The 14,681-nt window shown below is 38.9% G+C and overlaps 2 protein-coding genes across 2 annotated transcripts; both read left to right on the top strand.

Moving 5' to 3' along the window:
- Positions 1–3,799: 3,799 nt before the first annotated feature.
- On the top strand, positions 3,800–4,447 carry LOC107484245 (uncharacterized). Its single transcript, XM_016104859.1, has one exon. The coding sequence runs from the start codon at positions 3,800–3,802 to the stop codon at positions 4,445–4,447; it is 648 nt and encodes a 215-aa protein (XP_015960345.1).
- A 1,765-nt stretch (positions 4,448–6,212) lies between these two features.
- On the top strand, positions 6,213–6,647 carry LOC107484243 (uncharacterized). The gene has a single exon (XM_016104857.1). The coding sequence runs from the start codon at positions 6,213–6,215 to the stop codon at positions 6,645–6,647; it is 435 nt and encodes a 144-aa protein (XP_015960343.1).
- The last annotated feature ends 8,034 nt before the right edge of the window (positions 6,648–14,681 follow it).

Raw genomic sequence — 14,681 nt, 5'->3', positions numbered from 1 at the left:
CTCCATAGACACATCATCAGTAGAAATAAAGGTCTGAGGGAGAATATGCTGTTCAATCCAACCAAGAGCATCAAAGTCCTTATCGTTGAAACCGGCAAGCTCCTGAGAGATCTTCTGCTTCTTGGGAGGAGGGCCCGAAAACGGAGGAGGAGAAGAAGTAGCAGGCCCAGAGGTCGGAGGATCCTGACTTATAGCTCGGAAATGGGGAGTCGGAATAGTCTTCGACCGAGTCTGAACACCCACAGTAGTCTTCTGCGGAGAAGATCGGGCAGAAGCATCCCCAGCCTCGAGATTTCGAGCAGCCACCGACTTCTTCGTCCGACGAAGGAATTTCATGGAATCCGCCTGAGAAGACATCTTTGCAAGAAATAAAAGGGATTACCACAACAGAAATTCCACCAAAAATAAAGCAAAACACAAAGGAAAGGTCGGACGTCCCCAGTAGCCCGGACCTTGAAGTAATAGTTCTTAAAATCGTGAAAAGACTCATCATACAGGGTACAGAACTTCCTCCCCTGGTTTGCCCTAAAAGAGACCCAAGACACCTTCCCCCCACCCGAACCCGGCTTCGTCAACACAAACAAATAAGAAAAAAGAGAAATAGAGGGAGGGACACCCAAAAACTGGCACAAAAGTTGGAACAGCTTTAAAAATGCCCAGGAATTTGGATGGAGCTGCGTAGGGGCAAGGTTACAAGACCACAACACCTCGGACTCCAGGTCGGTAAAGGGAAGTCGGACACCCAGCTTAGAGAAAAAACAATCATAGGCGTAAAAGAAGAGCTTCTCGGAACTGTCTAAAGGCGGGAAGCAAACTCTCTCCTCGGAATCCGGGGCTACTAACTCATAATCCCTCTCAGACTCCCTATCCTCACATATGCTACATTGCCTACGAAACCTAGCTAAATACTCAGAATCTACCACGGAAGGGACTCTTAAAGGAACAGGATCTACCCAACCAAGACCACTCGGAATCTTGGTCGACATTGCTTGAAGAACCTTTCGAGACATAAAAATCTTGCCTACAAAGAAGAATACAAAAGCAAAGGCAAAAATCATGTAAAGGCAGACAGCAAAAACCCATTCAGCAAAACGAGAAAACAAAGTTCTTTTAGAAAGAAAATGCAGCAACCCGAAAACAAAGTACCAAAAGAAAAGAGCCCCCCCACATACAAGCAACCAAAGCGATGGCGGCGCCTCTTTTCGGGGCAACCCAGGCATAGAAGAAAAAGAAAACAGAAGCATATATGCGCAAAGAAAATGAAGACAAGAACAAACCTGGAAGAAAGGAAGAAGACGACGAGCTCCGATGCAAGGAAAACGGAAACGGCGGCGAGGAGGAAACCCCGGAAAAACGCACAGAAAGAATCGGAGAAGAAGAACATAAAAGGAGCGGCGCTCGAAAGAGAGATGGCGAAAACTCAGAAAATGGAAAGGGAACAGAATAAACGAAGAAAATGAGGAAAGGGGCAAATAAATAATGCCTTCAAACCGAGCCCGAACGGAAATCGAGGAAAAACGGTAAAAAGCAATAAATGCTGAAAACGGCCATTTTTTGAAAATTTTGAACTATGCCCGAGCTCGACCTCTCAAAGGACGAACTCGGGCAGGGGCACTGTTCATACCCTGACCGAGCTCCCCCAACTCGGAAGTCCATAGAAAGGTCCGACCTCGTCCCAAGGCCCACGCCTGAGGTCGGACCTCGGACAAATAAGCTAAGAAGGCCCATCAGAAGGAACGAAGCCCAAAACCTAAAGGCCGAAAAGGCCTAAAGAAAGGCGGTTCCACAAAGATAGGGATAAAGCTCCCAAAAGATAAGATAAGATAAGAATATCTTATCCAGGGAGGATCACGACCAACTACTATAAATACACTGGAGCACCCAGGTATAACTCATACTCTAATTCTACTCGATATCTGCTTGGACCCATGCTAACTTAAGCATCGGAGTGTCATTGCAGGTACAACCACCAACCGCTCGGCACATCAAGCTCGGATCACAGCGCCCTCACCTCGGGTCTTGCCAGACGACCGAGCTACACGTTTCAGGTAACCCTCGGAACAACGGTCAAATAGGTCAGGAATTCATCAAGTGTATATTCTATATGTTTGCTTGCTTTGCCGACTTACATTGTTTGCCTAATTGTATAATATGCTTAATTTCTTCTTGATTTACTTGCTACACATGAAAATTACTTGTGCTTTACATGTATGAATTACTTGTGTTTTCTGCTGGGATTGAGGAGGTTTGGAAGGCGGTAGCGATGGGATCACATGGGGGTTTGGCTGGTGAAGGCTATGGGATAGTAGTAAACTCATAGTTTAGAAATTCTCTAAGTTAGATGACCTAATTAAGAATTTATTTAAATTGCTTTATAAGTTGAATCTCATGATGATGTGAAGTTATAAGACTGCCTATGGCATCCCAGAATCTTATATCTTACATTACTGGGCACTCTTACCATACTAAGCACCTCTGATTCTCATTCCATATTCTGTTGTTATTTTTCAGATGCAAGACGTAACCCACCTCGGGGAGTTACGGGATGGTGACAGAGCAAAAGATCTTATCATCTTTTGGATTTATTTTGAATAGTTCATTTTAATACTCTCACTTTTGTATCTATATTTTCCTTAGAGGTTAACTTTGAGAGAGATATTGTATATGCTATTTTAACATTCATAACTCTGTTATATAAATAGTCGACCTAAACTCTGCAGGCTAAGGCTAGTATTTTATGACTATTATACTCATGTATCTACATATGCCTAATTATCTCGTATCTCTATCTTGTGCCTTTATGCTTGTAGCTTTGTGTGAATGTTTTGCACTTTTGAAACTCTATTTTGAGCTTATTCCTTCATCGAGCTTCTAAAATTACTATCTCTTTCTATATATATTGTTGTATAAGCCTTAGAATTATTGTGACCTTTAATTATCCTTTGCTTTTTGGCATGAGGTAAAGCTTAGGGTAATTAGGGTGTTAAATTTAGTGGTATCCCTCACTGAATCTGGGAAATACTTCTTATAAAATGCCATTTGAAACACGTCCAAAGGAATGTCAGCATTCGGAAATTGCAGCAACTGGCACTCTCTTTGCCACCAATGTTGTGCCTTTCCCATCAATTGATAGGCCGCAAACTCTACGTATTGGTTAGCCGGGACATGCTGAGTCTGTAATGCGATCTCCATAGCTCTAAACCAATTGTTTGCTTCAGTGGACTTTATTGTTCCTCAAAAAGTTGGCAGGTGAACCTTGAGAAACAAAGCTAAAGAATTAGAGCTTATGTAGCTAAAGCAAGGCTCATTCTCCGCGGCTGATTACACTAGTCGATACGAGGAGCTCTGTAGGTTTTCTAGGGTATGTCAAGGTATCCCGGAGTTCTGTGAGAGTTAAAAATATATAAAATACCAAGGAGGTTTAAGGGATAACATCATGATGACTGTAGCTCCTTTGGAGATTCGGATATTTTCTGAGCTTGTGAATAAGGCAAGGGTTGTAGAGGAGTGTGTGAAGAAATTGGCATCAGCAAGAAATGCTCGTGTGGGAAACAACAGCCATGGGCGTGGAAAATACTATCAACCAAGAGCTCAAAATTTCAAGAGGGGAGGACACGTACCTCAAGGTCAAGGCAACATTAGGAGACCCACTTTTGATTAGTACCACCAGGTGAGAGGAAGAGGTAATCAGAGTATGACATCTCCGGATTTAACTTGTGATTGTTGTGAACGTTTTCATTCGAATTACTCGTGAAAGTTGGGTATAGGTGGTTGCCTCAATTACAGATTTTATAATCACATGGCAAAGGATTGCACTCGTGGGAGGAACCTGAATGCAGGTCAGAATCAACACCAAAGGAGAGTGTTTGCTGTGAACGCCAATGATGCTGCCAAAGGGGACCTGTTGATGAGAAGTAAATGTTTATTTGGTGATAAAATTTTAGTTGCATTGTATGATACTAGAGATTCACACTGTTTCATTACATTTGATAAGAATGAGGATCTAGAATTGAAAATGTCAGAATTAGCTTTTGATTTGCATGTGCATACCCTGTACCAGACAGTTGTGACTAAATTGGTTTGTAGGGAAGTAACCTTCAAGATTGAGGATAGAGAATTTGTTCATGATTTAATCTGTTTGCCAATGATTGGGTTGGAGATGATTTTGGGGTTTGATTGGTTGTTAAAGAGTCGGGCTTTATTGGAATGCTTCAAGCGATCAATTTGGTTTTTTCCAGAAGGGGAAGGTGGAGAAATAGTAGTTAAGGGTTATTACCTGAACTCTGTGTTGGTGAACTGCAGTGGAGAAGAGTGTCAGGGTTATATATTGTTGGTTGCGAATACGTTAGGTGATGAACAGAGGTTAGATCAAATTCCAGTAGTTAGGAAGTTTCCAGAAGTGTTCACAAAAGATATTATCGAATTCCCACCTCAAAAGGGAGATTGAATTTGCTATTGAGTTGGTGCGGGGAGCCATACCAGTGTTGATTGTACCATACCGGATGGCTCCGATGGAGCTGGCTGAACTTAAGACTCAATTAGAAGAGCTTCTGAACAAGAGGTTCATTCGACCAAGTGTATCTCCGTGGGGAGCGCCATTTTTATTGATGATGAAGAAAGATGGTGGAATGTGACTTTGTGTAGATTACCGACAGTTAAATAAAGTGACTTTGAAGAACAAGTATCCATTGCCGATGATAGATGACTTAATAGATCAGTTACAAGGAGATGGAGTGTTTTCAAAAATTGATTTAAGATCTGGTTAACATCAGATAAGGGTGAAGCAGGATGACATTCCGAAAACTGCATTTAGGATGCGCTATGGACACTATGAGTTTGCGGTGATGCCCTTTTTATTGATGAATGTACCTGCTATGTTCATGGATTACATGAACAGAGTATTTTGTCCCTTTTTAGACAAATTTGTGGAAGTATTCATAGATGACATTTTAGTTTACTCGAAGACGGCAGAAGAACACTTGAGAATTGTGTTGCAAATCTTGAAAGAGCGTAAATTATATGCGAAATTATCTAAGTGTGAGTTCTGGAAGGAAGAGGTGAAGTTCTTAAGCCACGTAGTGAGTAAGGGCGGAATAGTAGTAGATCCTTTGAAAGTGGAGGCGGTGATGGAATGGGAGAGGCTGACGACGGTAACAGAGGTTAGAAGTTTCTTGGGTTTGGCCAGATATTATCGAAGATTCATCAAGAGATTTTGTCAAATTTCTTTACCGATGACTAAGTTAACCTTAAAGGAGGTACCATTTGTGTGGACGTCAGACTGTGAAGAGAGCTTTCAAGTTTTGAAGGAGAAATTAACTTTAGTACCTGTTTTGATTTTACCGGAACCACACTAGCCGTTTGAAGTGTACTGTGATGCTTAGATGAAGGGTTTGGGTTGCGTGTTAATGTAACACCGGAATGTAGTGGCTTACACATCGCATCAGCTGAGACCACATCAGGTGAATTACCCAACTCATGACTTGGAATTGGCGGCAATTGTGTTTGCGTTGAAGATTTGGAGGCAGTACTTGTACAGAGTACGGTTTAGAGTCTTTTTTTCACAAGAGTCTCAAGTACATTTTGATAAAAGGGCTCAATATGCATCAAACGAAGTGGATGGAGCTTCTGAAATATTATGATTTTGAGCTGAGTTATCACCCTAAAAGGCAAACATTGTGGGAGATGCATTGTGTCAGAAGTCGTTAACAATCACTTGGATGAGGATCAAAGAGGTGGAGTTAGTGGATAAGTTTGCAGACCTCAAGTTGGATGTTGGTGAAGTTGCAGGAATAGCTTGTTTGAATTAGTTACAAATTTTAAGTATGTTTAAGTCAGAAATTCAGAGGGATCAGCAAAATGAACAAGAACTTCAGAGATTGCTTTAACCAATTGGTAAGGAGAGGTATGGAGAGTTTACCAGGGACAACGAAGGGTTATGGAGACATAAAGGGAGGATTTGTGTGCCGGGTGTCGGTAGTTTGAGACAAGAGTTGTTGTCGAAGTCTTATAACGGCGGATTCTCCATTCATCCAGGTAGTACGAAGATGTATCATGATCTGAAGAAGATGTTCTGGTAGCCTGGTATGAAGAGTGATGTAGCCACACACATATCTAAGTGTATTACATGTCAAAAAGTAAAGATAGAGCACCAGAGGCCGTTAGGAATTTTACGGCCACTTGAGATTCCTCAGTGGAAGTGGGAAGGAATTGCAATGAATTTGGTGACCGGTTTACCGAGAACTAGGTCAGGATTTGATGCAGTTTGGGTGATCGTGGATCGCTTAACCAAGTCTGCTCATTTTCTACCTATCCGAGTGAACTACTCTTTGGAGGAATCGACGAGGTTGTACATCAAGGAGATTGTAAGGTTGCATGGTGTGCCTAAGACAATAGTGTCAGACCGTGATTCCCTATTCACATCAAGGTTTTGGGGAGCTTTTCAAAAGTGTTTTTGGTACGAGACTATGTCTCATCACAACATATCATGCGCAAACGGATGGACAGTTGGAACGAACTATTCAGACGTTGGAGGATATGCTAAGGGCATGTATTTTGGATCAACTGGGAAGTTGGGACCGTTACATGCCATTGGTGGAGTTTACAGAAAACAACGGCTTTCATGCGAGCATCGGAATGGCTCTGTATGAGGCTTTGTATGGATGGAAGTGTCAATCTCTGCTGTATTAGTATGAAGCCGGTGAAGCAAGCATATTCAAGCCGGATTTGGTAGTCGAGACCACTGAGAAGGTCAAATAGATTAGGGCTAGAATTTTAACTGCACAGGGCCGACAGAAGAGTTATGCAGATCAGAGAAAGAAACCGTTGAAATTTGAAGTGGGTTAGCACGTATTTCTGAGGGATACTTCGACAACTGGGATTTGAAGGGTGATTAAGACCAAGAAGTTGAATCCGAGGTTCATTGGACCTTTTGAATTCTTGAGACGAGTCGGGCAGGTGGCATATCAAGTAGCCTTGCTGCTGCATTTGTCTAACTTGCATGACGTATTCCATGTGTCACAACTCCATAAGTACATGTCAGATGCGGCTCATGTGTTAGAGCCAGAGTCAGTTCAATTGAAGAAGAACCTGACTTTTGATGTAACACTGGTGCGGATTAACAATACTAGTGTGAAGAAATTACATGGAAAGGAAGTGTTGTTGGTTAAGGTAGCTCGAAAGAGAGCGGGATTAGAAGAGCATACTTGGGAATTGTAGTCCAAGATGCGGAAGGATTATCCCGAGTTATTCTTAAGTAGTCACTAAATTTTGAGGACAAAATTTCTTATTTGGTGGGGAGCATGTAAGAACCGCGATTAATTAGCCGCTTAATAAAATTAAATTGATTGCCCAAAATAGGATCTAAAAATTTAGAATGTTAATTAGAAAATTTAAATATGATTTTTGGATTCAGTAGATTTTTCTGAGTTAGAAAATGTAATTTTCTGCAGAAAATTGCGTAAAAATGCATAACGGTAAATTAGCCGGCAGTACCGGCTTAAATTTGTCCGGTACTGCATGAGAATAATATTGTAGAAAAACTTAGAGAAATAATTAAAGTTGCTAATTTTAAAGGTTTGGACCGAAATTGGGCCAAACGGACTAAAAACGCTAATGGATTAAACCGGGACCAAGTTGGGACTAAGCCCAACATATAAATACTCTCACTAAAGGCCATTTAAGCGACTTCATCCTTCATAACTCAAAATCACAGATGCATCGAGAGAAGTGAGAGAAGAGAGCAAAAGGGAGAACGTTACTATTCATTCTCCACTTCCAGTGGCCATAACTTGAGCTACGGTGCTCTGATTCGCGTGTCGTCAGCTTCTATATAACCTTTGTTGGTATGATGTTGAAATTTCCCTTCGATTTTGCAGCCCTAACAAAATTCAAAATTTAAAGTTTTTGTTTTGAATAGATTTTTGTGTTTTTAATTAGTTAGGTGATATCTATGGTTGGGCTATTGGTGGTTTGTGTCCTAAACACTATTAAAAAAGGTAAGAAAACTCTTTACCCTTGTGAAATTGTGTATTTAGGAACCCTATTCATTGATTAGTGGTAAATTAATGTGTAAAGCTTTTAAAAATAAATTGTTGATGCTTGTTGGAGTTGATTGGTGGATTGGTTGATGCTTGGAGGCATGTTTTGGACTCAAATTTAGTGTATGGTGCATATTGGAAATTAGCCAAGGTATGATTTCGGTTTTCTCTACGTAATATGTAATATTTCTGGACACTTATGCTAGTAGACCTTGGGATAGGAATGAATTGATTGTTGATAATTTTGATGTATGATGATTTTGATGATTGTGATGATTTTGGTGAATGATGATGTTGATTCATGATGTGGGGTTGGATAATGAAGATTATGAGGATTGGTAATGAATTATGAGGCTTTTTGATGTTGATAAATGTTGAGGATGGTTAAATGATATTTTGTGACGTTAATTATTGAAATTTGAGTTTTATAAGTGGAAGTTGGTGTACAGAATGGATGATATTATATGTTGTTAAGTTGTGGAATGATGAGAAGGTATATGAATATAGTTAGGTACATTGGATATGTTTTGGATGTAGAATAAGTGGTTTTGAATTCAAAGTTTTGGTAAAATTGAGGTTTAAAGGTTTTGGGTAAAAATGGATTTTGGCCATTTTGGCGGATCATATCCTACGCCTCGGTTTTTGAAATTAATTTAATTTTATATCAAATTAAAGATAATTCAATGAGCTTTAAAATGGTATAGATTTCGTGGAAATTGAAATTTTGTAAAAAAAGATATGATCGTTGGAAGTTGGTGTCAAAAATATGAAATTTGTGATGTTGTAGAGAATTGTAAGTTTTTGTTGGTGTGCCCACCATACACCTGTGCCTATGCTCCGAGCAGAACGAGTGTTGTGACTTGTGCGTATGCATAACATCATGCGTACGCACAAAATAGAAAATTTTACTTTGTGTGCGTACGCACACCTCTTTGTGTACGCACAAGTTGAGAAAACTCTTATGGGCGTACATATGCACAACTGTATTTGCACGCATAATGCCCTGTTTTTTTTCAATGAAAACCTTATTTTTAACCGTTTTACCTTCCCGGCAAGCTTGTAAACTTTCGTAACGCTTATCTAGGATTTCTTAACTTGTTTCTAGGCTTTGAAACATAGAGAACACCCTTAGTGAGTTTAACTAGATATTTTCTGGTAAAAAGTTTAGAAGACAGAGACAAACGTTTCTAAAGTTTGTGAGTGGACCGTTGGAGTACTCTGTTGATGATGAGTATGATGAGTTGTGGAAATAAGAAAATTGAAAATGTTTGTGATGAGTTTTGGACTCAAAGATAAATGGGAAAGATTAAATACTGAAAGTGATCACTGATGGAATATATAATGTTTTATACTATTATTGTTGAGACGCTATGCGCTTGGCAGAGACAGTAGGTTAATCCCGCTTGTCAAGGTCGCGGCAGCAGCACAAGGGAGGTGGTTTGTCCCGCTTACATTGAGATGTGAGCTCTCTGGCTTAGTATCCCGCTCGCATCCTTTCAGAATTATAAGAGTATGCCGGGCACTATATCTCTGGACCGTGTGCCGGGCATTGTATCTCTAGGGGTTCCCATTTATATTCGTGACTGAAAGGCGACATTCCTATGGGAATGTGTCGGATTGGCAGTTGAATCGACAATGTGATATCATAGCCAAATAGGACAGGCATTCATCATGTGCGTATTCTATATGTTTGCTTGCTTTGCCGACTTGCATTGTTTACCTAATTGTATAACATGCTTAATTGCTTCTTGATTTACTTGCTATACATGAAAATTCCTTGTGCTTTACTAGTATGAATTACTTGTATTTTATATTGGGATTGAGGAGGTTCGGAAGGTGGTGGGCATGGGATCACATGGAGGTTAGGCTGGTGAAGGCTGTGGGACAGCGGTGAACTGATAGTTTAGAAATTCCCTAAGTTAGATGACCTGATTAATGATTTATTTAAATGGCTTTATAAGTTGAATCTTATAATGATGTGAAGTTCTAGGATTGCCTCTGGCATCCTGAAATCTTATATCTTACATTACTGGGCACTGTTACCATACTGAGAACCGGACATACTAAGAACCTCCAGTTCCCATACTATATTCAGTTGTTATTTTTCAGATGCAGGTCATAACCCACCTCGGTTAGTTGCGGGATGGTGACAGAGCGAAGGATCTTATCATCTTTTGGATTTCTTTTGAATAGTTTATTTTAGGATTCTCATTTTTGTATCTATATTTACCTTAGAGACTAACTTTGAGAGAGATATTGTATATGCCATTTTAACTTTCAGAACTCTGTTATGTCTATATATAAGTAGTCGGCCTAATCTCTGTGAGTTGAGGCTAGTATTTTATGACTATTATACTCATGTATTTACATATGTCTTGTTATCTCGTATCATTATCTTGTGCCTTTATGCTTGTAGCTTCATGTGAATGTTTTGCGCTTTTGAATCTTTGTTTTGAGCTTATTCCTTCATTAGGCTTGTAGATTCAATGAAACAAATAAAGATTAAACTTAGAAAATAGAATATTCAATAAGAACCATGAAAAAGAAGAATGGTAATAGCTTTGTAAGCTATGGGAATACAAACTTTGTGCCCTCACTCCTTGCTTTAACTATTGACCGTTCACCCCTTTAATAGAGGAGTGAAGCTTCCAAAGCTTGAAACTTTGCTTTAGCACGTTGGACATCTTCCAATAGCAGTAGCGGCATTCATAGAGGAGAGATAGAGTAGAAGTAGTGATTGAATCATATATGCATCCATACCCTATATCTTTTCTTTCATCCTTTTTCAAATTGCTTCTTGAATCTGAACCCTTCCTTCTTGCTTTGGCTCCAAATTTAATTTTTGAACATTGATTCAAAGTAATGTTTCATCATCTTTAACTTCTTCCACTTTCAATTTTAGTATATGAATGGAGAAGATTTCCTCATCGAGCTTCAATGAAGCATAACTGTGGAAATGCTTTTTGTGATTTGCCCTTCGAATGTGATCTTTGCCTTTAGCCCTAGATTTTTTTACTTTCTTCTTTTTTGATTGAATTGCTAACCCTCCTTTTTGTTCCTTAATTTTGCCCTAGCTTAGAGCTTCCCCTTTTTCTTGTTTTTTGTTCTAAGAAATCATGTGGGTGATGAAAAAGTGAAAAGAGAGAGAAGATGGAGTTTGGTTTCGGTGGTGTGGTGTTTAGTTCAAACGAGAATGAATTTCAATTTCTTAGTTAGCCATTAAGTTAGAGAAGGAATGGACATAGATCACATAGTTGAGCTTGTGATTGTTCTTGGACCAAATTCTTTCTTTTCTTCTTCCTTGTAGATTATCCACTCTTTCTTTGGATTAAACATGATGATATGAGCACTTTGTTTTAACTGAACCAATGTTGGGTTTCATTAGTTTGTTGGGCCTATTTTCATGCTTTTTGGGCCAGTGTATTAAATTAAATTTCTGCACACTAAACAAACTAATTATACATATAATTAGCTTTTAATCTAATAATAATGTTTAGTTATCATCTATAAAATGTTGTTAGTTCTCAAACTCAACAATCTCTCCCTTGATGACATACATTATAAAATTAATTGAAAAAGAAATAAGAAGAGTGTTAGGAACTTCCCATTGATGTTTTCCTTGATTTGAAACTCCCCCTTTCTTTTAATCACTAGACTCTCCCTGAATGTTTGTATTTCTCAACCTGATATCATCAAAATTTACATAGAAACAATGCCACACATCCAAGAATTTTACAACCAATTTTATATTTTAGGGAACCTATTTGATCACTAGCCAAAATTTACAAGACTATTTTTCTGTTAAAAAGTCATCATCAAACAGCTTTAAAACAAACATTAATCAGAGCTACTTAGTCAAAAACTCAGATACCAAACAGAGCTATAATCAATAAGCAAGTATAATCAATATTCACAATCAGAGTCGCAAGTAATAATTTCAAAACAGAAACTGCAGCCTGCCTCAAGCCCTCAAGCATCATAACAATTTCAATTAGTTTTCCCAAAACTTACTCCCCCTTTTGTTATCAAGGAGAGTAAACCTGCACAAAAAATAGTTCAATATATAAATCATAAATACAAAACAGGTAATTATGTTAATGTCAATGTTAAGTACCTATGACTATTACAGTCATTCAAAGTCAAGTAAACAGTATTCAAACAATAAATCCAAAGATCAAAAATGGTAACATCAAAAAATAAATTTTTATAGAGCAGCACCATCAAATAAGAGCTAGACATAAGATCCCTCATCGTCGATTCCAAAAAGATCGTCTTCTTGCTTGGACATCGCTTGATCATCTTCCAAGGAATCTATGTATTTGCGTAGCAGTTCAATTTGGCTTTGAGACTTCCTAATGGAGTTATCATTTTGAATTACTGGTTTCCTAGCTTGTTGGCTCGAGTTGATGATTTGTTTAGTGAGGTTTAGAAATTCTTGTAAGACATCCTTAACAATGCCATTCATTAAGTACTTGTGAGAGGATGATGTCCCTGCAGTAGATGGAGGAAGAATGCTTTCGTTCACTTTTTCTTCCAAAACTGTGTTCTTAGCTGCCTTTGTACCCTTTTCTTTTGATTGTTTGACTGCATCTTCACCCTTAAGATATAAAATTCTGTTCTCTTGGGTCTCATTGCTTAGATCAACACCAAAATACTCAAAGATGAAAGTTAAAAACATGCCATATGGAAGAGAAACATTTTTATCACTTTTGATACAGTCACGCATATGGCGGATCATCAAGTAAGCAAATGAGATTTTAGTTTTGTTGAGTATTGCATAGAGAACCAAAGTATCACAGAGTGTGACTCTTTAAAATGAACCACTTTGGGGCATGAGTATGTGAGTGATAAAGCGGTGAAGTTGGGATTTGACAGGACCTAAGGTTCTATGATTGGGGGTAGCACCATCCATGAGAGATATGTTTTCACATATGTTAGCCAATACATTCTTGTGTGAGAAGCACAAATTATTATCCTATTTTCCAGAAATGTAGGTATTGACACCAACATCATAATAATCAAGGGCTTCACCAATGGATTCTTTATTTAAATAAATTTGGTGGCCTTTTCCATATGAGTGAATAGATTCCTCACTATAGTACATATTTGCTTAAAATTCTCTAACTAAATCCGGATAAACAGGCTTTCTAATTTCAAAGAGTTTTTCCAAATCCAAGTAAACAAAATTTTCAGTGAAATCAATTCCTTTTTCGGCCAATGCCTTTAGGTTAGCCACATAAGATGAAGACTGAGGTCTTTTGGAAATAATTTCTCTATGAAACTCAAAATTCATACTTGAAGAAAAGTGAAGAGGATCATAATGAGAGTGAGGGCGGTTACTGAAAAGAGATTGAATCCTACAGGAATAGGATTAGCAAGTTCTTTCACTAAGTTATGGAAAGGTCTTCGATTACCTTTGGTAGGGCGACTAGAAAGAGCCGAACCTCCTTGAGGATGCGAAGATGATCGAGGTGGAGGAGACAATGGTGGTTCTTTTTCATGAATGGGCTTCTTCCCTTTGAAGACATTTGTCCTAGAAGTTCCTGCCTCTTGTGGTGCTGAGAAAGGATGACGAGGAGTATTTTTGGTGCGAGCCATAGGTTCAAAAATTTAGGAGGAGTGAGAGGAAGAGTGTGAATGTATGTGAATGTGAGTTGTGGACTTGTCCCTTTTTTGGTGGGTTCGTGGAGGTCGAAAGGTGCCTGTGCCTCTGCGAGGTGAAACCTTCTTTTTCATGTTTATTGAAATAACAATGAATGTTGTACAGGAAGTGGAGGTGGTTGGAGAAGACGAGGGGTTATCAATGAATAACTTGCGTTCAAAGAATAACTGCTATTAATGCCTAGTACTTCTCCCTTTTTGAAAACACAAAATGATAAATGAAAGGGTGTTTCAAAAAAATTGAATGTTAAAACAAAAGCAAGTAGGCAGTTTGAAATGACAAGTGGTGGACGAAATTGTGATCCTCAAAGTTGGTCTCTTTGTATTTGTATGAAATCAAAAATACCCCAAAGAGATCATGGTGTGATAAATTGGGATCTTAATAATCCCTGGTGTGATCATAACTTCGTTCAACTTAACCAGCAAGTGTACTGGGTCATCCAAGTAATACCTTACGTGAGTAAGGGTCGATCCCACAGAGATTGTTGGTATGAAGCAAGCTATGGTCACTTTGTAAATCTCAGTTAGGCAGATTAAATTGGTTTATGGGTTTTCGAAAATAGAAATAAGAAAATAAATAATAAAAGGGATATAGTACTCATGAAGCCTCATTGGTGGGAATTTCAGATAAGCGAATGAAGATACTGTATGGTTCAAGGACGCCTGCTCTCCCACTGCTTCAACTCAATCCTTCTTACTCCTTTCCATGGCAAGCTGTATGTAGGGCATCACCGTTGTCAATGGCTACATCCCATCATCTCAGTGAAAATGTTCCTATGCTCTGTCACAGCACGGCTAATCATCTGTCGGTTCTCAATCAGGTTGGAATAGAATCCCTTGATTCTTTTGCACTTGTCATCACGCCCAGCCTTCAAGAGTTTGAAGCTCGTCACAGTCATTCAATCACAGAATCCTACTCGGAATACCATAGACAAGGTTTAGACTTTCCGGATCCTCATGAATGCCGCCATCTATCTAACTTAT

Source organism: Arachis duranensis, chromosome 4, assembly GCF_000817695.3.
Source record: "Arachis duranensis cultivar V14167 chromosome 4, aradu.V14167.gnm2.J7QH, whole genome shotgun sequence".
NCBI classification, from domain to species: domain Eukaryota; kingdom Viridiplantae; phylum Streptophyta; class Magnoliopsida; order Fabales; family Fabaceae; genus Arachis; species Arachis duranensis.
The sequence above is the reverse complement of the archived record's forward strand: the minus strand, read 5'-3'. Positions and strand labels throughout refer to the sequence as shown.